The sequence below is a fragment of the Oncorhynchus gorbuscha genome, linkage group LG25 (assembly GCF_021184085.1).
Source record: "Oncorhynchus gorbuscha isolate QuinsamMale2020 ecotype Even-year linkage group LG25, OgorEven_v1.0, whole genome shotgun sequence".
In the NCBI taxonomy this organism is placed as follows: Eukaryota; Metazoa; Chordata; class Actinopteri; order Salmoniformes; family Salmonidae; genus Oncorhynchus; species Oncorhynchus gorbuscha.
In genome coordinates, this window is record NC_060197.1 from 2,195,130 (window position 1) to 2,216,764 (window position 21,635).

A 21,635-nucleotide genomic window follows, 5' to 3' on the forward strand; every position below is an offset into this window, starting at 1 on the left:
TAGAGAATATTAGATTGTGTATTTTCATATATATGTACAGATTTTCATTGAACCACCTCAGACAACACCACACAATACATAGTTCATAGAGGCGACACGACACATATGACAGCAGTAGGATACAAAGGATCAGAACTCTTGTAGAAGAATAGGCTCTTTTTTTTGTCCTCGCGTCCAAACGCATGAGTCACAATGACAGGAAATGCAATCCAGTTCTCGCCCTCAAACAGGCTTCTGTCGTCATAGTTACAATCACATGAACATTGCGGCTACCTTTCGTGAAAGATGGACATCAGAGGGGTCTTTGCCCAATCAGGACAGACCTCCATCACTTGTGTCCAATAGAAAGAGGTTTACAACCCAGAAGGACCACCTTTTTGTTATACATGAGCCCATGACATTATCATTGTGCCAGCTCAGTGCCAGCTCACCTAGTCACGGTTTACAGTAGGCATACATTTATTTTATTAAATCCAACAAAGACCTGTGAATATAAGTTAGTATGTGTTCAGTTAACAAAACCCACATCCCAAACAGCATTCAGTGAGGATTCACACAAGGGGGTTTGTCTCAGAAGTCTACAATAGCGTCCTTTTCTCATCTCCTTCCTTCACCTGCACTAGTCTGCAACAGGTGGATAGGTAAGATGACACTCTCCTGTCCCATTTGGCCCATAGGGCTTTAACCTATCCTGGGATTTCAGATCAGTGCAGATGAAGGAGAAATGCAAAGGGGATGAGGAAAGGAGACTACTTTTGACTATTAAAATGCAGCCACCGACTTAGTTCCACCGCCAAGGACTATTACTGCAAACAGCGTTCCTCTAAGGCCTCTCAAATCATCATCACAAGAGCACAACAACCCAAGGGCCCCTTTAAGAGCTCTCCCATTTTAAATAGATTTATTTATCTACAATTTAGGACAGGTCCCCTTTAACGAAAGTGCTCAACTCATAATATACGTATATATATAAAAACTGCATTTGATATGGCCAACGATTAACTTAAAATGCACAGACTGCTTTGTTGAAAGCAGCCTGGTTTGATGCATGGAATAAAATAATTCATGACTAAATTGACCACATTTCAACAGGAACACAATCGTTGGTGGAGTCCCAGCTTGGTCAGGTCAGTAACATGATGGAAGGGAACCCATTGATGAAGTCAGGGGGGGTTATAACAAAACAGGAACACACAGGGCTAAAGTCACCAGACAAACTAACTCAATGAATTAGGATTGTGCTGACATTTCAAGATGCACTTCACATTCATTCACCAGTATATATCGACCAATCACTCCCTTACAGCAAACCATTCAGTACATATGCAGGTGAGTTACTACAATGAGGAAGGTAGCCGTGTGTAACCGTCACCCTCACAGCACAGGCTTGTGTGTGGATAACAATCCCTAACCAGACTAATTGCCCAAACACAATCAACCCCTCCCTTTTCAAACTGGTCGTTGAATTGGATTTCGTCTCTGAAAATACCCTTTTTAGGTCAGATGTTAGAAACTGCAGAATTGCTAGTAACATTTCACCGCACCCACTATAACATCTGCTAAACTGTGTACGCAACCAATAAGCTTTGATTAGATTTTCACTTCCATCCAGTTTCATTTGGATTAATCTATTCTGTAAGAATCTGGACACTTATGACATCACTGTTGAATCCTTATCCATCATCTCATTCAAGGCAGAGAACAGAAAGCATGGGTACTAAAAATACCAAAATAGAGTGGGGTGTTACTGAGGAGACCGTTTCCATGGATACTTGGCCTTTCTGCCCGTGCGGTTTAGCCGGTGATTCCACAGCTCTTCTGGATTGTCGTCCTCAAAGCAACAGGACCCCACTAAAAAGAACCACGTTGATATGATATAGCAGGCTGCTGAGGTGGCAGCATGAATAACATGTGTTAGCGCTGGGCTACAAAGGAATGGACTGAGAAAGACTGGTCTCCATGCCACTGCTCATCCTAGCACATAGAACAGGGATTATGGAGAAGAGATGCATTCTAGAATAAACCTTTCACCCCAAAGTGTCTCCGGTAAGAAACCATATGAAACCCCCACAAACATTACTGAGAGCAGAACACAACGTAAGTGTCTTCTTTTTTCTCTCTCTCTCTCTAGTCAAGACGGTTTGGACTCCACGTGCAGATTGAAAAGCTGAGTCTTCAGTGTTCAGTCCAATGGGAGCTTAGAAGAACCACACTGCAACCCAAACCACAGAAGATTAAAATACAAATAGCAACAAATATCAAGTGAATTTCATCATCATTTTCACAGTCGGTCCAAAAAGTGGATTTGTCTTTCTTCTTGTTTGCAGTTCAAAAGTCCACCTCCCCTTTCGTCAGTCTGTCATCATTAAAAGAGGGGAAAGTTGTTTTCAGCCAAATAGGTCTTTCAGGTCGTTGTTGATGGACGAACTGTGTCTGAGCCCACCACCCGTGTTCATTACGGGAGCAGCCGTGGGCTGAGAGAAGTTCTGCGGGCTGAAGAAAGGGTTGGCCTGCATCCCGAACCCGCTGGTCACCCCTCCCATGGCTAAAGGCGCGCCCTGCATCGGGGCAGTCTGACTGGGCTGGGCTGAACCAAACTGATTAAGCCAGGGGGTGGCGGTGGTCCCAGGGGTGAGCTTGGGAGGAGCCATTTGGTTGAGGCTGACTTTGGGCTTGTTGGAAGTGAATAAGGAGTCCAGGGCAGACATGTCAGGGGTGTTGATACTCCCTTGGTTGTGGGTTAGGGCGCCAAAGTTAGGGGTGCTGGTGGTGGTGGCCATCCCTCCGTAGAGGCCGGGGCCGGGGGGCCGCATGCCCTGCCCACCTGTCTGGAAACTCATGGTTGGGTTGTAGCCGTTGCTGGCCATAGAGCCCATGGGGGTGGTGGAGGGGTAGGTTGAGATGGTGCTGCCCTGGATGAGGCCTGGTCTGGGGGGAGAGGTGAGGGACAGGCTGCCCAGGGATGTCATATTGTTCAGCAGGCAGCTGGTCAGGTCCTTGGCCTGCCAAACACATCAGGTCAAATCAGCTTATCATCTCAATGACAAATAGGTGGCAGGTTTGAAGTGGAAACTAAAGCAAATAACATCACTCTAAACATCAAACTAATAAATTATACAGATATATTGTAATTGTTCTATATGAGGAGTTCAAAACATGTAACCATGGAATACATTTTCGTGTGTGTGTGTGTGTGTGTGTGTGTGTGTGTGTGTGTGTGTGTGTGTGTGTGTGTGTGTGTGTGTGTGTGTGTGTGTGTGTGTGTATATACACACACTACCTGGGTAGAAGGAGTAGCTGGTTTGATACTCTGGGGGGCTAGCGCTGGCTGGTTTCTCAGTTTGGCTGCCTGTTCCTGCTCCTTGGCTAACCGCTGCTTCTCCTCCAGAGTCAGAGACATCTATAGAGAGAGAGGGAAGAGATGAGAGAAAGAGAGGAGAGAGAAGAGGGGAGAGAGGAGAGAAGAGAAGGAGAGAGAGAGAGAGAAGAGAGAGCGAGAGAGAAGAGAGAGCGAGAGAGAAGAGAGAGCGAGAGAGAAGAGAGAGCGAGAGAGAAGAGAGAGCGAGAGAGAAGAGAGAGCGAGAGAGAAGAGAGAGCGAGAGAGAAGAGAGAGCGAGAGAGAAGAGAGAGCGAGAGAGAAGAGAGAGCGAGAGAGAAGAGAGAGCGAGAGAGAAGAGAGAGCGAGAGAGAAGAGAGAGCGAGAGAGAAGAGAGAGCGAGAGAGAAGAGAGAGCGAGAGAGAAGAGAGAGCGAGAGAGAAGAGAGAGCGAGAGAGAAGAGAGAGCGAGAGAGCAGAGAGAGCGAGAGAGAAGCGAGAGAGAGAGAGAGAGAGAGAGCGAGAGAGAAGAGAGAGCGAGAGAGCAGAGAGAGCGAGAGAGAGAAGCGAGAGAGAAGAGAGAAGAGAGAGCGAGAGAGAAGAGAGAGCGAGAGAGAAGAGAGAGCGAGAGAGAAGAGAGAGCGAGAGAGAAGAGAGAGCGAGAGAGAAGAGAGAGCGAGAGAGAAGAGAGAGCGAGAGAGAAGAGAGAGCGAGAGAGAAGAGAGAGCGAGAGAGAAGAGAGAGCGAGAGAGAAGAGAGAGCGAGAGAGAAGAGAGAGCGAGAGAGAAGAGAGAGCGAGAGAGAAGAGAGAGCGAGAGAGAAGAGAGAGCGAGAGAGAAGAGAGAGAAGAGAGAGAAGAGAGAGCAGAGAGAGAAGAGAGAGCGAGAGAGAAGAGAGAGCGAGAGAGAGGGGTGGGGGGGAAGGGAGAAAGAACAGAAAACCTTAATAATAACCCCTTATCCCTGAAATATACACTAGCAGCTATACAAGGTTAGGATAGATAAGATGGGTTTGGTAACGTTCAATCACAAAAAGAGAGTCAAACAGAACATGCACCACCCCAGCTAATTTAACAGGAACGTTAACAGACTTCCACTGCAATACGTTTGCTCCGGTCTGTGCCTACTGAATAAGATGCAGAGTACGTACTCTGTTGAGTTGGGGAGCTGATGCAGAGTTTCCGTTCGCTTTCCCATTAACCCCTGCACTCCCAGAACTCCCTCCAAAGACGTCATCAATCTGGAAAAAGACAACGGTTTCAATAAGCAATAACACTAACCCAGGCCAACATGCATCTTTATGATACATTTGGCCTTTTAAGTGGATGAAATCACATACATCAAGTCTTCATTAAATCAACCCTTCATGCATTTGCCTCATCTGGGCAATCGCCTCTCCCCTCGTTGTCAAGGAAATGACCTCTCACCTGGTTGCCAGGGCTAGGGGTGCGTTTCGTCTCTTCCGATTGGTTGGTCTGACTAGTATTAATATTCATACTCCTGAGGACAGACAGAATAGCTCAAAACTAATTCATTCAGCCGAATTTGTCTCGCACAAACATAGTCAAACATTACGCAACCCTCGTCTTTCTAATCAGATTGTGAACATTAACTTGCATCACATCTTTCCTGAGTCATTGCTGACTAATAAAAGGACAAGTAGGAAGATAGACTTCTGTTCTTTCTGTATTTACTAAAACATTATATAGTGTGTAGAGCCCTGTGAGTGTGCATGGGGAATAAAATACAAATGTCTGACCATCTCTATGCACACTCACAGGGCTCACACTAGGCACACAGCAACACACTCCAACACACAAATCTATACATATCTACCTGTATCGATCCAGTATCCCTACTGGAACTGACCTTGTATATAGTAAGTATATACCTATATATACAGGGGGGCAAAAAAAGTATTTAGTCAGCCACCAGTTGTGCAAGTTCTCCCACTTAAAAATATGAGAGAGGCCTGTCATTTTCATCATAGGTACACTTCAACTATGACAGACTAAATGAGAAAAAAAATCCAGAAAATCGCATTGTAGGATTTTTAATTAATTAATTTGCAAATTATGGTGGAAAATAAGTATTTGGTCAATAACAAAAGTTTCTCAATACTTTGTTATACACCCATTGTTGGCAATGACAGAGGTCAAACGTTTTCTGTAAGTCTTCACAAGGCTTTCACACACTGTTGCTGGTATTTGGCCCAATTCCTCCATGCAGATCTCCTCTAGAGCAGTGATGTTTTGGGGATGTTGCTGGGCAACATGGACTTTCAACTCCTTCCAAAGATTTTCTATGGGGTTGAGATTTGGAGACTGGCTAGGCCACTCCAGGACCTTGAAATGCTTCTTACGAAGCCACTCCTTCATTGCCCGGACGGTGTGTTTGGGATCATGGTCATGCTGAAATACCCAGCCACGTTTCATCTTCAATGCCCTTGCTGATGGAAGGAGGTTTTCACTCAAAATCTCACGATACATGGCCCCATTCATTCTTTCCTTTACACGGGTCAGTAGTCCTGGTCCCTTTGCAGAAAAACAGCCCCAAAGCATGATGTTTCCACCCCCATGCTTCACAGTAGGTATGGTGTTCTTTGGATGCAACTCAGCATTCTTTGTCCTCCAAACACGACGAGTTGAGTTTTTAACCAAAAAGTTATATTTTGGTTTCATCTGACCATATGACATATTCTCCAAATCTTCTTCTGGATCATCCAAATGCTCTCTAGCATACTTCAGACGGGCCTGGACATGTACTGGCTTAAGCAGGGGGACACGTCTGGCACTGCAGGATTTGAGTCCCTGGCAGCGTAGTGTGTTACTGATGGTAGGCTTTGTTACTTTGGTCCCACCTCTCTGCAGGTCATTCACTAGGTCCCCCCCGTGTGGTTCTAGGATTTTTGCTCACCGTTCTTGTGATCATTTTGACCCCACGGGGTGAGATCTTGCGTGGAGCCCCAGATCGAGGGAGATTATCCGTGGTCTTGTATTTCTTCCATTTCCTAATAATTGCTCCCACAGTTGATTTCTTCAAACCAGTCTGCTTACCTATTGCAGATTCAGTCTTCCCAGCCTGGTGCAGGTCTACAATTTTGTTTCTAGTGTCCTTTGACAGCTCTTTGGTCTTGGCCATAGTGGAGTTTGGAGTGTGACTGTTTGAGGTTGTGGACAGATGTCTTTTATACTGATAAATTCAAACAGGTGCCATTAATACAGGTAACGAGTGGAGGACAGAGGAGCCTCAAAGAAATTACAGGTCTGTGAGAGCCAGAAATCTTGCTTGTTTGTAGGTGACCAAATACTAATTTTCCACCATAATTTGCAAATAAATTCATTAAAAATCCTACAATGTTATTTTCTGGATTTTTTTTTCTCATTTTGTCTGTCATAGTTGAAGTGTACCTATGATGAAAATTACAGTCTCTCTCATCTTTTTAAGTGGGAGAACTTGCACAATTGGTGGCTGACTAAATACTTTTTTGCCCCACTGTATCTACCGCTATCAGTCCAGTATCCCTACTGGAACTGACCCTGTATATAGTAACCTTACCCCTATACATATCTACCGCTATCAGTCCAGTATCCCTTACCCCTGGAACTGTCCAGTATCCCTACTGGAACTGACCCTGTATATAGTAACCTTACCCCTATACATATCTACCGCTATCAGTCCAGTATCCCTACTGGAACTGACCCTGTATATAGTAACCTTACCCCTATACATATCTACCTCTATCAGTCCAGTATCCCTACTGGAACTGACCCTGTATATAGTCTGCATACTTACTTTATCGTGTAGTTGTTATTTTTTAAATCTCATGCGTTTTGTTCTAACTTGTTATTTTTAGTAAAACATTGCTTTGGATTCATTATCATTGATTTTTAGTAAAACATTGTTATTGATTACTGCATTGTTGGTGTTAGAGCTGCAAGAAAGACATCTCACTGTACTGGTGCACCTGACATTACAACGTCAGAGGAAGACAGGAGGGAGTGATTTGACGGATACCTCTGTTGTTCCTGCATGCTGTGTAGCTGCTCCAGTTTGGTCTTGTGCTCTGCCTCCATACGAGTCAGCATGTCTTTGATCACAGCCATGAAGGAGTTAAACTGAAACACACAGAGAGAGGGTTGGAATACAACCTCTGTGTGTGTGTGTGTGTGTGTGTGTGTGTGTGTGTGTGTGTGTGTGTGTGTGTGTGTGTGTGTGTGTGTGTGTGTTGAGATTGTTGTTGTCTATACTGTGACTAGATGTCTTGGTCCTACCTGGGGATTTTCTTATGAGATTGAGGTTGTTGTCAGAACCACAACAATAACATAAAAAGCAGCAATACTGTTAAAGCGAGACTAGATGAGTTTGTCATTTGACTCTTTTGGCAGCTAGGTGCTCTTTGGGGATGCCCAGTTTCTTATGGGAGAAGGTACACTTGTAGATCCCTATGGGAGGAAACAACCATTCCACAACAGATCAGAACCACAACAATCAACATAAAAAGCAGCAATACTGTTAAAGCGATAGATCATGTTAAGTGTTAGCCTATTTCAAGTTTGTCATTTGATCCTAGGTGAGTTGTGGACTCATTTGATCCTAGGTGAGTTGTGGACTCATTTGATCCTAGGTGAGTTGTGGACTCATTTGATCCTAGGTGAGTTGTGGACTCATTTGATCCTAGGTGAGTTGTGGACTCATTTGATCCTAGGTGAGTTGTGGACTCATTTGATCCTAGGTGAGTTGTGGACTCATTTGATCCTAGGTGAGTTGTGGACTCATTTGATCCTTTGATCCTAGGTGAGTTGTGGACTCATTTGATCCTAGGTGAGTTGTGGACTCATTTGATCCTAGGTGAGTTGTGGACTCATTTGATCCTAGGTGAGTTGTGGACTTTGATCCTAGGTGAGTTGTGGACTCATTTGATCCTAGGTGAGTTGTGGACTCATTTGATCCTAGGTGAGTTGTGGACTCATTTGATCCTAGGTGAGTTGTGGACTCATTTGATCCTAGGTGAGTTGTGGACTCATTTGATCCTAGGTGAGTTGTGGACTCATTTGATCCTAGGTGAGTTGTGGACTCATTTGATCCTAGGTGAGTTGTGGACTCATTTGATCCTAGGTGAGTTGTGGACTCATTTGATCCTAGGTGAGTTGTGGACTCATTTGATCCTAGGAGATTCTAAAATGATAGAACTCAACAGTACTAATCATTTTTCTGTTGAGATTTTCTTAGTTTGCTTTTTTTCAAACAATCCCTAGGACTATCATCTAGATTCTTAGACGTTCCGTTACCTAGAACCCCCATGAGTACGGCTGGTTCTCTGGAGGGGATCTGTTGCAGGAAGGGAAGGATCTCGTCAATGACATACCATTTGTCCAGGTACTCCAGAATCTTCCCCAGGCACACCAGGGAGTTCACCCTCACCTACACACACAGGTCAAACATACGCACACACAATCAGAATATTTCTGTCACCTGTCAATCAATGGTCAGTCAAAAACAACCATGTGCATTTGATCAACACACAGAGACAGAGAGACAGAGAGACAGAGAGAGAGAGACAGAGAGACAGAGAGAGAGAGTCAAATGAAAGCGAGAGACTGACTGCAAGTGAGGAGGTCTGTAGACAGGCAGACTTGATGCGGGGGATGAGTGCGTTCTTCATGGAGGGATACTCAATCAGGTTGGCGAAGGTAGGGATTATGTTCAAACACAGCTCCTGGGGGGGGAGGCACACAAATATATGGCACAACATTGCTGATGACTTAATGGCAGGGGTTTCCGTAGAATCAGAGCCTAGAACTCTCAAATGGACATTGGGATCATAGCAAAGCCAAAATATTGTCTGTCTTGGTCAGGCGTATTATAGAATCTCTATGGAGGTTCCCATGTGAGCTTTACAGAGTTGGTTGAATGTACTGCTAACCGCTGGTCGAGGTTCAGAATTTTCTTATCCTCTCAATGCTTAGTTTAGGATTTGGGGACAGGAAATTAGATTCTAGAGCTGTGGTTACAGGCAACTTGTACCACAATTAGTGTTTAGAGGTTAACGCTGCAGTTATCTTCCTTCACTACATCACTCATTTGGAGAGGTAAATAGAGATGTCTTTTACAGTGTACAGTACCTGGCCAACAAATTACGCATTAAATCAAGGCAGTGTATTTTCAACGGGCAGGAAATGTAATGGCAACGGACGACAGTATACCAATTTACACTTACCTTAAATCACACTCAAACTAACTTTAACCTCAAACCTAAACCTTATTTCATTAGTATTGCCGTTCTCTTTCTGCCGGTGGAGTAAACCCTTTGTAAACCCATGATGTGCCTGTCCGTGGTACCTGTATCTGGATAGAGGGGGCTTCCAGGGCTCTGTAGACCATGGGCAGAACGCTGTTTTTAATGTCCTCCGGTGGGGTCTTGGTCAGCAGCAGGTCCATCTTTTGCAGGAAGATCAGCAGGATCTGAGAGACACAGAGGGTTAAACGCGGTTCATCCAGGCTTAATGATGGGAGAGCGACAGAAAAAGGGAGAGATGGGTAACTACCAGGGAAATGAAACTAGGAATAAAGTGAGCTCTTTTTTTAAGCATTAGAGTGTCTCACACACAGTCTTAGCAACTACGCTCAGCAAAGACCACTCACCATATTGCTTGCCTGAAGGCGTGGAAAGGAGAAGAGAGAGAAACAGTATGATATATACAGCCCTGTCACCAGATAAAGCATATAGCATCCTCTAGTCTTATCTAACCATACCATCCCTGTAATACACATCAAGAAAACATAGAAGGTAGGCCTGAAAACTGGGTATGGGGATACACTGTATGTGTGTGTCCTTTACATCCTGTGTGTGTGTGTGTGTGTGTGTGTGTGTGTGTGTGTGTGTGTGTGTGTGTGTGTGTGTGTGTGTGTGTGTGTGTGTGTGTGTGTGTGTGTGTGTGTGTGTGTGTGTGTGTGTGTGTGTGTGTGTGTGTGTGTGTACCTGGACAGGCTCCTGCTGCTTGAACACAGGGCTGAGGTCCGGCAGGATGAGTCTGACGTACTCGTCCTTGGTACACTCCTCTGCGATCAGCAGCACGTTGGGCAGGACGAACGGCACCATGTCTGGGTTTACAAACTCTGAGGTGAGGGCTGGGAGGATACGATACACCACCACTCTCTGGGGTGGAGAGGAAGAGACAAGACACAAAGAGGCTAGGAATAGTGGCTTTAATCAGAATCATTTTTATTAAATCACCTTTGAGCACATATTTGCAAAATGGCCAATCCCAATTTGACTGGATTACTGAAGACCACGTTCCAAACTACCTGTCCACTGAGCATGAAGCATTCTACTGTAGGAATGTACAACTAGGACACTAAAATTACCTGTAAGAGCAACACACACTCACCACACACACAGTGAACACTAACCTTGGGTAGCTTGGGCAAGACCTTGGGCAGGTTTTTGTAGAACTGGGACTTCTGCAGATTGTCCCTCTGGAAGAGGGAGTCAAAGTAGGCCAGCGTCACCGCCCCCACGTCATCAAAGAAGGGGATCTGAAGCACCCAGACACAAAGAAGGGATTATTCAACTCAACTGGGTGGTAATGGCATAAAGCAGGATCAATGACTTCATCTTGCTTCAATTCTCTGAAATCACTTTTTAGGAAGACGATCTTGAAAACAGGCATTCAACCAATATTCAACCGACAACACATATTCAAGTTTAGCTTTATTGATGAATCAGAAAATCTAAATGTATATATCAGTTAGCTGACTTGGTGAGCGGGTTTTAATATGTAAAAGTCTTGTGTATCCTGTTTTATTAGTGACATAAGTTCATAGTTGGTGACAAGGGGGGGTGATCTGACCTTGGTCATCTGGTCAGCGTCAGGCCGGACATTAGGTGTGACACTCAGCAGCATCTTGACGTGCTCCCTCACCTCCTCAGGAATCTTATTCAACATGGTGGGGCTCAGTCTGCTGAGCTATGGACAGACGGGGGGGAGGGGAGAAAGACGAAAGAAATCTATTAATTCAAAAAGTATGGAATCAATGAAGCATTACAAATATTGCAGTGCACTTGGGCATTAATATCTCTGTCCTTTTCTCCCCAGAATGCTAAATAAGACGTGATGCATTCTGACTAAAGGTCTGCTGTCTGAATGAGGTCCTTGGGTGCTGTGCTCTTTTTTTTACTACCAATCAGGTCGACTTGTTCTGGCCATCAAGCCTTCCTCTCACTCCCTGCCCCCTCACCTGGTCCAGCTGTCGGCTGAAGCTCTTGAAGATGTCGTGCTTGTTGACCTGCAACACCGGCTTGCCCTCGTTGAAGACGGCGTGCATCACCACGCCCAGTGAGTACATGTCCGAGGCGGCGTCGCAGCTCACCGACAGGATGTACTCGGGGGCCAGATACTCTGGGTTGGGCAGGCAGAGCGGCGGCAGGTTGGGCTCCCACTCCTTACAGGAATACTTGGGCTGAGGGAAGGAGGGAGGGCGGTGGAGACAGGTATGTAAGGATATATACAGATACACACAGAGGAAGAGATACATAGGTGTGCACACAGGCAGAGGCGCCGAGCGTCTCACCTCGGCATCGGAGGGTTGATGGAGGAGATGCTGAAGTCAAAGCCCATGATCTTCCAGGCTCCGCTCTTGTTAAGGATGATGTTCTCCAGACACAGGTTCCCATGGACCATCTTCACCCCGCTGTGTAGGAATGACAAGCCCTCCGAGATCTAAGGGAGATGTGAAGGAGGGGGAGAGAGAGGGAGGGAGAAGAGAGAGAGATGAGAGTAGTCAGAGGGAGATGTGAAGGAGGGGGAGAGAGAGGGGAGGGAGGGAGAAGAGAGAGAGAGATGAGAGTAGTCAGAGGGAGATGTGAAGGGAGGGGAGAGAGAGGGAGGGAGAGAGAGAGATGAGAGTAGTCAGAGGGAGATGTGAAGGAGGGGGAGAGAGGGGAGGGAGAAGAGAGAGAGAGATGAGAGTAGTCAGAGGGAGATGTGAAGGAGGGGAGAGAGAGGGAGGGAGGGAGAAGAGAGAGAGAGATGAGAGTAGATCAGAGGGAGATGTGAAGGAGGGAGAGAGTAGTCAGGGGGAGGGAGAGGGAGAGAGAGAGTAGTCAGATGAAGGAGGGAGAGAGGGAGGGAGGGAGAAGAGAGAGAGATGAGAGTAGTCAGAGGGAGATGTGAAGGAGGGGAGAGAGAGGGAGGGAGGGAGAAGAGAGAGAGATGAGAGTAGTCAGAGGGAGATGTGAAGGAGGGGGAGAGAGAGGGAGGGAGGGAGAAGAGAGAGAGATGAGAGTAGTCAGAGGGAGATGTGAAGGAGGGGGAGAGAGAGGGAGGGAGAAGAGAGAGAGAGATGAGAGTAGTCAGAGGGAGATGTGAAGGAGGGGGAGAGAGGGAGGGAGGGAGAGAGAGAGAGATGAGAGTAGTCAGAGGATGAGATGTGAAGGAGGGGGAGAGGGAGAGAAGAGAGAGAGAGATGTAGTCAGAGGGAGATGTGAAGGAGGGGGAGAGGGAGGGAGGGAGAAGAGAGAGAGATGAGAGTAGTCAGAGGGAGATGTGAAGGAGGGAGAGAGGGAGGGAGAGAGAGAGAGAGAGGTCAGAGGGAGATGTGAAGGAGGGGGAGAGAGAGGGAGGGAGAGAGAGAGATGAGAGTAGTCAGAGGGAGATGTGAAGGAGGGGGAGAGAGAGAGGGAGGGAGAGAGAGAGATGAGAGTAGTCAGAGGGAGATGTGAAGGAGGGGGAGAGAGGGAGGGAGGGAGAAGAGAGAGAGAGATGAGAGTAGTCAGAGGGAGATGTGAAGGAGGGGGAGAGAGAGGGAGGGAGAAGAGAGAGAGAGATGAGAGTAGTCAGAGGGAGATGTGAAGGAGGAGAGAGAGGGAGGGAGGGAGAAGAGAGAGAGATGAGAGTAGTCAGAGGGAGATGTGAAGGAGGGGAGAGGGAGGGAGGGAGAAGAGAGAGAGATGAGAGTAGTCAGAGGGAGATGTGAAGGAGGGGGAGAGAGGGGAGGGAGGGAGAAGAGAGAGAGAGAGTAGTCAGAGGGAGATGTGAAGGAGGGAGAGAGGGAGGGAGAAGAAGAGAGGATGAGGGTCAGAGGGAGATGTGAAGGAGGGGGAGAGAGGGAGAAGAGAGAGATGAGAGTAGTCAGAGGGAGATGTGAAGGAGGGGGAGAGAGAGGGAGGGAGGGAGAAGAGAGAGAGATGAGAGTAGTCAGAGGGAGATGTGAAGGAGGGGAGAGAGAGGGAGGGAGGGAGAAGAGAGAGAGATGAGAGTAGTCAGAGGGAGATGTGAAGGAGGGAGAGAGAGGGAGGGAGGGAGAAGAGAGAGAGATGAGAGTAGTCAGAGGAGATGTGAAGGAGGGAGAGAGAGAGGGAGGGAGAAGAGAGAGAGATGAGAGTAGTCAGAGGGAGATGTGAAGGAGGGGAGAGAGAGGGAGGGAGGGAGAAGAGAGAGAGAGAGATGAGAGTAGTCAGAGGGAGATGTGAAGGAGGGGGAGAGAGAGGGAGGGAGAAGAGAGAGAGATGAGAGTAGTCAGAGGGAGATGTGAAGGAGGGGAGAGAGAGGGAGGGAGAAGAGAGAGAGATGAGAGTAGTCAGAGGGAGATGTGAAGGAGGGGGAGAGAGAGGGAGGGAGAAGGAGAGAGATGAGAGTAGTCAGAGGGAGATGTGAAGGAGGGGAGAGAGAGATGAGAGTAGGAGGGAGATGTGAGGGAGGGAGAGAGGGAGGGAGGGAGGGAGAGGGAGATGTGAGAGGAGATGTGAGGGAGGGAGAGAGGAGGGAGGGAGGGAGAAGAGAGAGATGAGAGTAGTCAGAGGGAGATGTGAAGGAGGGGGAGAGAGAGGGAGGGAGGGAGAAGAGAGAGAGATGAGAGTAATCAGAGGGAGATGTGAAGGAGGGAGAGAGAGGGAGGGAGAAGAGAGAGAGATGAGAGTAGTCAGAGGGAGATGTGAAGGAGGGGGAGAGGGAGGGAGGGAGAAGAGAGAGATGAGAGTAGTCAGAGGGAGATGTGAAGGAGGGGGAGAGAGAGGGGAGGGAGGGAGAAGAGAGAGAGAGATGAGAGTAGTCAGAGGGAGATGTGAAGGAGGGGAGAGAGAGGGAGGGAGGAGAAGAGAGAGAGATGAGAGTAGTCAGAGGGAGATGTGAAGGAGGGAGAGGGAGGGAGGGAGGAGGGAGATGAGAGAGTCAGAGGGAGATGTGAGGGAGGGAGAGAGGGAGGGAGGGAGAGAGAGAGATGAGGTCAGAGGGAGATGTGAAGGAGGGGGAGAGAGAGGGAGAAGAGAGAGAGAGATGAGAGTAGTCAGAGGGAGATGTGAAGGAGGGAGAGAGAGGGAGGGAGGGAGAAGAGAGAGATGAGAGTAGTCAGAGGGAGATGTGAAGGAGGGGGAGAGAGAGGGAGGGAGAAGAGAGAGAGAGAGTAGTCAGAGGGAGATGTGAAGGAGGGGAGAGAGGGAGGGAGGGAGAAGAGAGAGAGATGAGAGTAATCAGAGGAGATGTGAAGGAGGGGGAGAGAGAGGGAGGGAGGGAGAAGAGAGAGAGATGAGAGTAGTCAGAGGGAGATGTGAAGGAGGGGGAGAGAGAGGGAGGGAGGAGAAGAGATGAGAGAGTCAGAGGGAGATGTGAAGGAGGGGGAGAGAGGGGAGATGAGAGAGAGATGAGAGTAGTCAGAGGGAGATGTGAAGGAGGGAGAGAGAGGGAGGGAGAGAGAGATGAGAGTAGTCAGAGGGAGATGTGAAGGAGGGGAGAGAGAGAGGGAGGGAGGGAGAAGAGAGAGAGATGAGAGTAGTCAGAGGGAGATGTGAAGGAGGGGAGAGAGAGGGAGGGAGGGAGAAGAGAGAGAGAGATGAGAGTAATCAGAGGGAGATGATGTGAAGGAGGGGAGAGAGAGGGAGGGAGAAGAGAGAGAGATGAGAGTAGTCAGAGGGAGATGTGAAGGAGGGGAGAGAGAGGGAGGGAGGGAGAAGAGAGAGAGATGAGAGTAGTCAGAGGGAGATGTGAAGGAGGGGGGAGATGTGTCAGAGGAGATGTGAAGGAGGGGAGAGAGAGGGAGGGAGGGAGAAGAGAGATGAGAGTAGTCAGAGGGAGATGTGAAGGAGGGGGAGAGAGAGGGAGGGAGAGAAGAGAGAGATGAGAGTAGTCAGAGGGAGATGTGAAGGAGGGGAGAGAGAGGGAGGGAGAAGAGAGAGAGATGAGAGTAGTCAGAGGGAGATGTGAAGGAGGGAGAGAGAGAGGGGAGAAGAGAGAGAGATGAGAGTAGTCAGAGGGAGATGTGAAGGAGGGGGAGAGAGAGGGAGGGAGAAGAGAGAGAGAGATGAGAGTAGTCAGAGGGAGATGTGAAGGAGGGGAGAGAGAGAGAGGGAGGGAGAGAGAGAGAGATGAGAGTAGTCAGAGGGAGATGTGAAGGAGGGGGAGAGAGGGAGGGAGAAGAGAGAGAGATGAGAGTAGTCAGAGGGAGATGGAAGGAGGGGGAGAGAGGGAGGGAGAAGAGAGAGAGAGATGAGAGTAATCAGAGGGAGATGTGAAGGAGGGAGAGAGAGAGGGAGGGAGGGAGAAGAGAGAGAGAGATGATGAGAGTAGTCAGAGGGAGATGTGAAGGAGGGGGAGAGAGAGGGAGGGAGGGAGAAGAGAGAGAGAGATGAGAGTAGTCAGAGGGAGATGTGAAGGAGGGGAGAGAGAGAGGGAGGGAGGGAGAAGAGAGAGAGATGAGAGTAGTCAGAGGGAGATGTGAAGGAGGGGGAGAGAGAGGGAGGGAGGGAGAAGAGAGAGAGATGAGAGTAGTCAGAGGGAGATGTGAAGGAGGGGGAGAGAGAGGGAGGGAGGGAGAAGAGAGAGAGATGAGAGTAGTCAGAGGGAGAGGAAAACGATAAGGAAAAGAGGCATGAAGCAGATAAAGATAGGAGAGGTAAGACAGTGAGCAGAAAGACAATCTGTGATATTAACTAAAGACTTGGGGATCAGTAAAATACAGTCTGGTTACTTCCTCTCATCTCACATGTCCCAGGCATTTTAGAAGACGTACAAAAAAACCATTCACGCCATAACACATAAATTCAAGCTGTACTTGAGAGGTTTTTTTCCAACCCAGAACCATTATGTAGCGTTGACATATCACAGCATTCCTCCTCAATCTGCAGCTCAAACAATAAAGCGCACTCCCAAATTACCACTCCCAAATTACCACTCCCAAATTACCACTCCCAAATTACCACTCCCAAATTACCACTCCCAAATTACCACTCCCAAATTACCACTCCCAAATTACCACTCCCAAATTACCACTCCCAAATTACCACTCCCAAATTCCTAGACAGAGCTATGGATGCAAGAACTGACCATCCATTATATCAACATTATAATTGTAACCATGTTTAAAACCTAGTGTTTGTTTACAATAACAAACAAATTAGTAAAACAAGCTTTGGGTTCTGATGGGGTATGACAGTTGAACAAAGCTCATAAGGCATTTATAAGTTATATTCTTCAAGAATCAATGGGTACATATAATAGATTTATACATTGTTTTGTTTTTTTAATGTATGTAGCAATCACAGATTGCACCTTTAAATAGCTGTGTGACTAAGCAGGGGAGTACAATCTAATCAATTATCCCAAAAAATATGCCTGGGACACAATTTAATAAACAGAAAGTGAGGTGTGGTTAGTTCAATTGGGTTTGAAACATACATATGCCAAGCAATATACATAGCAACAAGACGTGTGTGTGTGTGTTCATTTCAGACTACGTGTGTGTATGTGCACAATTGCATGTGTGTGTATTGGGTCTCACCTGCAACAAGCCATACTTGGTCTCCACGTCGTACAGCTTGTAGTCCTTGATGTCTGTGGGCACGGGGCTGGGCAGGTTGTCCCACTGACCCAGCACATTGGACAGACTGGCAAACACTGGCTCTGTACAGAACGCCAGGCAGTCCCTGAAGGAGGGAGGGAGAGAGAAAACAGCAGTGTCAATTATTACAAACAACGATGAAGAAAGAAGGAGTGTGTTAAAAATGACAGAAAAGAGGAACAGTAAGATAAAGAACAAAAGAAACGGGAGATGATGGTGAACTAGACTTCCTCTAGTTCACCATCTCCCATTTCTTTTGTTCTTTTGATTGAGTAATAAAAAGGTAGAGAAAGAGTGAGAGAGAGAAAGAAAGGTAGTGTGTGAGAGAGAGAGAGGTAACGTGAGTGTGAGAGATATCAATTAGGATCTGGCTAAAAATACATGAATCAGTTATAGAACCCATTGCCCTTTATGGTTGTGAGATCTGGGGTCCTCTCACAAGACAAGAATTCACAAAATGGGACAAACACTAAATTTAGACTCTGCATGCAGAATTCTGAAGAAATATCCTCTGTGTACAATGTAAAACACCAAATAATGCATGCAGAGAAGAATTAGGCCAATTCCCTCTACTTATCAAAATCCAGAAAAGAGCCATTCAATTCTACAACCACCTAAAAGGAAGCGATTCCTAAACCTTCCATAAAAAAAGCTGTCATCTTCAGATAGATGAACCTGGAGAAGAGTCCCCTAAGCAAGCTGGTCCTGGGGCTCTGTTCATAAACACAAACAGACCCCACAGAGCCCCAGGACAGCAACACAATTAGACTCAAACAAATCATGAGAAAACAAAGAGAATTACTTGAACAGAGCAAACTAGAATGCTATTTGTCCCTAAACAGAGAGTACACAGTGGCAGAATACCACAAACGTAAGGAAAGCTTTGACTATGTACAGACTCAGTTAGCATTCCAATAAAGCCCCTTGAATTGAAATAGAGCGAGAGAGAGACTGAGTGGGTACCGCTTGTTCCACTTCCTCTGGCAGGTGTATGTATTATTCAGTACCAAGTCTGTAGAGCTAGGCCCAAAACTTTTCATCACATCTTGCTGCATGTGTGTATGTGTCATCTGTCGTATTTATTATTATTTATCCATTTTTTGCATGGGTGTGTATGCATGACTTCCTTGTGTGTATGCATGATGCGTGTGTGTTACACGTGTGTGTGTCTGTGTGTAAAGGCTCCTAGCAGAACTCGGCTAGGCGAAGTGAACATCTGTGCTCACATACTCCCTTAAAATACCCTCACTTGAAAAAACTAGAAAAAAAGTGGCAATATTACTGTTAGTCCCTCTTGAGACACTGTAGCAGCTAGTACACATCCTTAAAATAGTCTGAATTAATCTAAGATAACTCAAGAGGTCTGTAATTATTTTTGACATTTTTGCAGAGGAGGTCTTAGTCTCACATTTTAACATCTAACCAAGATGTTTGGAGGAGTATTTCTCAAGTGGAAAGAATTTGCATGAAAACGATTAGTCTGTTGTTGAATGACTACAAACACTTCATTGAAGAATCCCTACTGTTGACCAATCACAGACGAAGGGGTGTAAACTTCAGCTACCAAACTAAAAAAAATGGTGTGCTCGAACAGCCGCAAAAAAATCCTGCAGAACACCAAAACAAACAAATGTCACAAAATGTAGTCAGAATTTACACGCAAAGTGTTTGGACTGGGAAGCAGACGGTAAGCTTAACCCACCTCGACTCCTCCAGTGGGTGCTGGACAGTGAGCAGACGAGGGTGACGCAGTCTGGTGAGCTGCTGCACACCTTTCTTCAGAGACTCAATGATCTGGTCCTTGTCAAACTTCTGATACTTCTCCACCATCTTCTTATCAAACACAAACACAGCCACCTCCTGGAAGAACAAACAATAAGACAGGAATTACCATCTGCATCAGGACAACCACTGACAGTTTGTCAGTTGGAGATGGTCAAATGAGTCCCATCTATCCTTTGAACAAATTGTGGAAAACAAATGTGTAAGTTCTCAGGCTGCCCAAGGACTGGGTTTGGAGACATTGTTCTAGTTAAGTATAGTTAAGTATAAAACAGTCCATGAAGCCCCCAGGCAGCCTCACCTGTTTGGTTGACTTCTTGGTTCCGTTGTAGATCCTCCAGCACATGCCGGGCCCGCCGCTGGCGATGTGGCGGCCCACCTCAAATTCCCGCGTCACCGGGTTGCCCATGACGGCGCTGGTCATGTCGGCCGTCACCTTGGTGACAGTGCTTTTGAGCTTGTTCAGCATGGACTCCATGGTGACTCAGCCTGACCTTTGACCCCTGGGGCAGAAGAGAGACAGAGGTCACAATATGGTATTGTGAAAAAAAGGCTTAACACACACACACACACACCCTTTCATATGGAGAAAAAAAACCTAGATTATTAGCAACACACATTGGCAGCTCGCCACAGAGAGCAAAATCACAAAATGTTGCACATTAAAGTGTCCTGTGATGGCTGAAGACAGTGTGCACCACACACACAGTACTACAGAGTACACACAGTGGGCAAGTGTGATTACACAAACACAAATCCCAACAAATCTCCTAAATCAGTGACTTAGAAGTGAGAGAGACAGATCTGAACAGGAGTCAATATCTCTGTATTATTAGTATGCATTGTCTGCACTCGCATCTGACAAATCCCGACAAGTGCTGTCCAAACCCCGGCACGACAACAATAGATTCAGAGTGAATGAACACATTCAGACATAATATCCTATTAGCATATCAAGCAGTGGGCTGCGTCTCAAATGGCACCCTATTCCGCATTTAGTGCACTAGGCCCTGGACAAAAGTAGTGCACTATATAGGGCATAGGGTGCCATTTGGGACACATGCTGGAGATGTGGGTTCACACGCCAAACAGACAAGTGAGGAAGCCATTGACCCCATGTTTAATTATAAACCTTATTGAGTCACTGTCTGAAGCCTCTATCTGTCCTGTCGGTCTCCTGCAGGCAGGGTATAACATCATTGCACTCCTCAACACCTGGGCTTGGTGCTGATGTTGTTGCCAACAGCCATAATTGAGTCAGTGGACACTGCTGGATGTGGACTGAGCCAAGGGCTTTAATCTTGAGCAGGGAGGGAACCAACCGGTCTATAAAACCCATTACTTAATCAGCCTCTTCCCCACTGTGTGTGTGACTAACTTTCTGTCTCTCATTACTGCCTAATCCATCATGTCACAAACAATGTGGATCACACACTAGAAAAAAGCAATGATTCACACATCGGTCACCATAACAATGAACTGAAAATTCTGTCCCAAACTAAATGTGTGGACTAGGGCTACGCCACTGCTTATAACTAACTAGAAGTTAAATATAACTACAATAAATGTAAGACGTATCAAATAAATTATATCTAGCTCAGGGCTCCCAGCTATGCATTTTGCTTTCTAACTTGCTATCCAAGTGGCTAGATGTCAAGATCAAGCTGCTTGGTTACAGAAGAGACATCCTGAATCAAGATTGATGTTGCCTAAAAAGTATCAAAGTCTACATGTGTCTGCTGTGAAAAGATTTACACAATATCATTCCTGAATGCAATCGTGTCATTTCAATTTCCAGAATCTCACCTTACTGTGCTATTGACATCTTCACATTGATTACAGATATTGAAATAGAGCTGAATGAATGTATGAATTAGACCAAAATACGTCTGCAAGCTTGGAGACCTAACTACTGTATATCCTAAGCAAAATGCCATGCAATGTTTGAATATGATATATCCAAAGTATCTCTCTGGATATTGTATAAGTTAGGCTACATTTAACACTCCACATAACATTGTTATCAATTTAGCTAATTGTTACAATTGGTTACATTTATTTCCCACTGGAAATGTGAATGTGCCAACCACATCGACTTTACCCGTCACCTCATTGTCTCAGCAATCACGTGAAACGTGTAGGAAGGAACAAACACAAGCGTTAGTTAACGTTAGCTGGCTTCTATGATAGGCTATCCATACCAGGGTCTGCCGACGGCCAGTTCAGCAATTGCGGAAGGAACGCGGTTGTGTGACAGGGTTAGCTTGCAACACCATGTAGCTAGCTACGATTATCTTCCAGCTAGCTAACGTATTGGCGAAACCAATACCTGTCCTGTTTGTTTAACCGGTTTTTGTTAATGTGACTACCCAGTTAGCTAGCCGCATAACCTGACATGGATAGCTAGTTATCTATCGCATAGCAGTAGGCTAGGTAGGAAGCTAGTTAGGTAGGAAGAGAGACGTCACTTTTGACGTTTGTTGAAATGCCGTGTTGTTGCGTTTCTGGGTCAGAATCTGACTATATCATGCTTACCTGTGTCACGAAGGGAATGTCAGTGGTTTTATGATTCCAAGTACTATTTAAATTGAAAACCAGCTGTTAGTGACGGCTGTGGTACACAGCCTCCATCTCTTCCAGTCCAAATTTCTGGTTGACTTCTTTGCTGAGCTAGCTTGCCACTTACTGTAAACGTCACTTCCGGCT

At 46.4% G+C, this 21,635-nt stretch overlaps 1 protein-coding gene across 1 annotated transcript; it reads right to left on the reverse strand.

The window, feature by feature from the left end:
- Positions 1-2: 2 nt before the first annotated feature.
- Positions 3-21,605, reverse strand: LOC124013780 (SCY1-like protein 2). Its single transcript, XM_046328290.1, is given in 18 exon segments — positions 3-3,002; positions 3,281-3,400; positions 4,465-4,554; positions 4,742-4,814; positions 7,332-7,440; positions 7,607-7,759; positions 8,606-8,738; positions 8,920-9,033; positions 9,657-9,779; positions 10,297-10,473; positions 10,728-10,853; positions 11,168-11,284; positions 11,556-11,798; positions 11,909-12,037; positions 17,088-17,232; positions 18,850-19,007; positions 19,231-19,432; positions 21,465-21,605. Coding segments are annotated over 17 exon segments (2,802 nt in total). The 5' UTR covers positions 19,408-19,432; positions 21,465-21,605; the 3' UTR covers positions 3-2,387.
- Between the last annotated feature and the right edge of the window lie 30 nt (positions 21,606-21,635).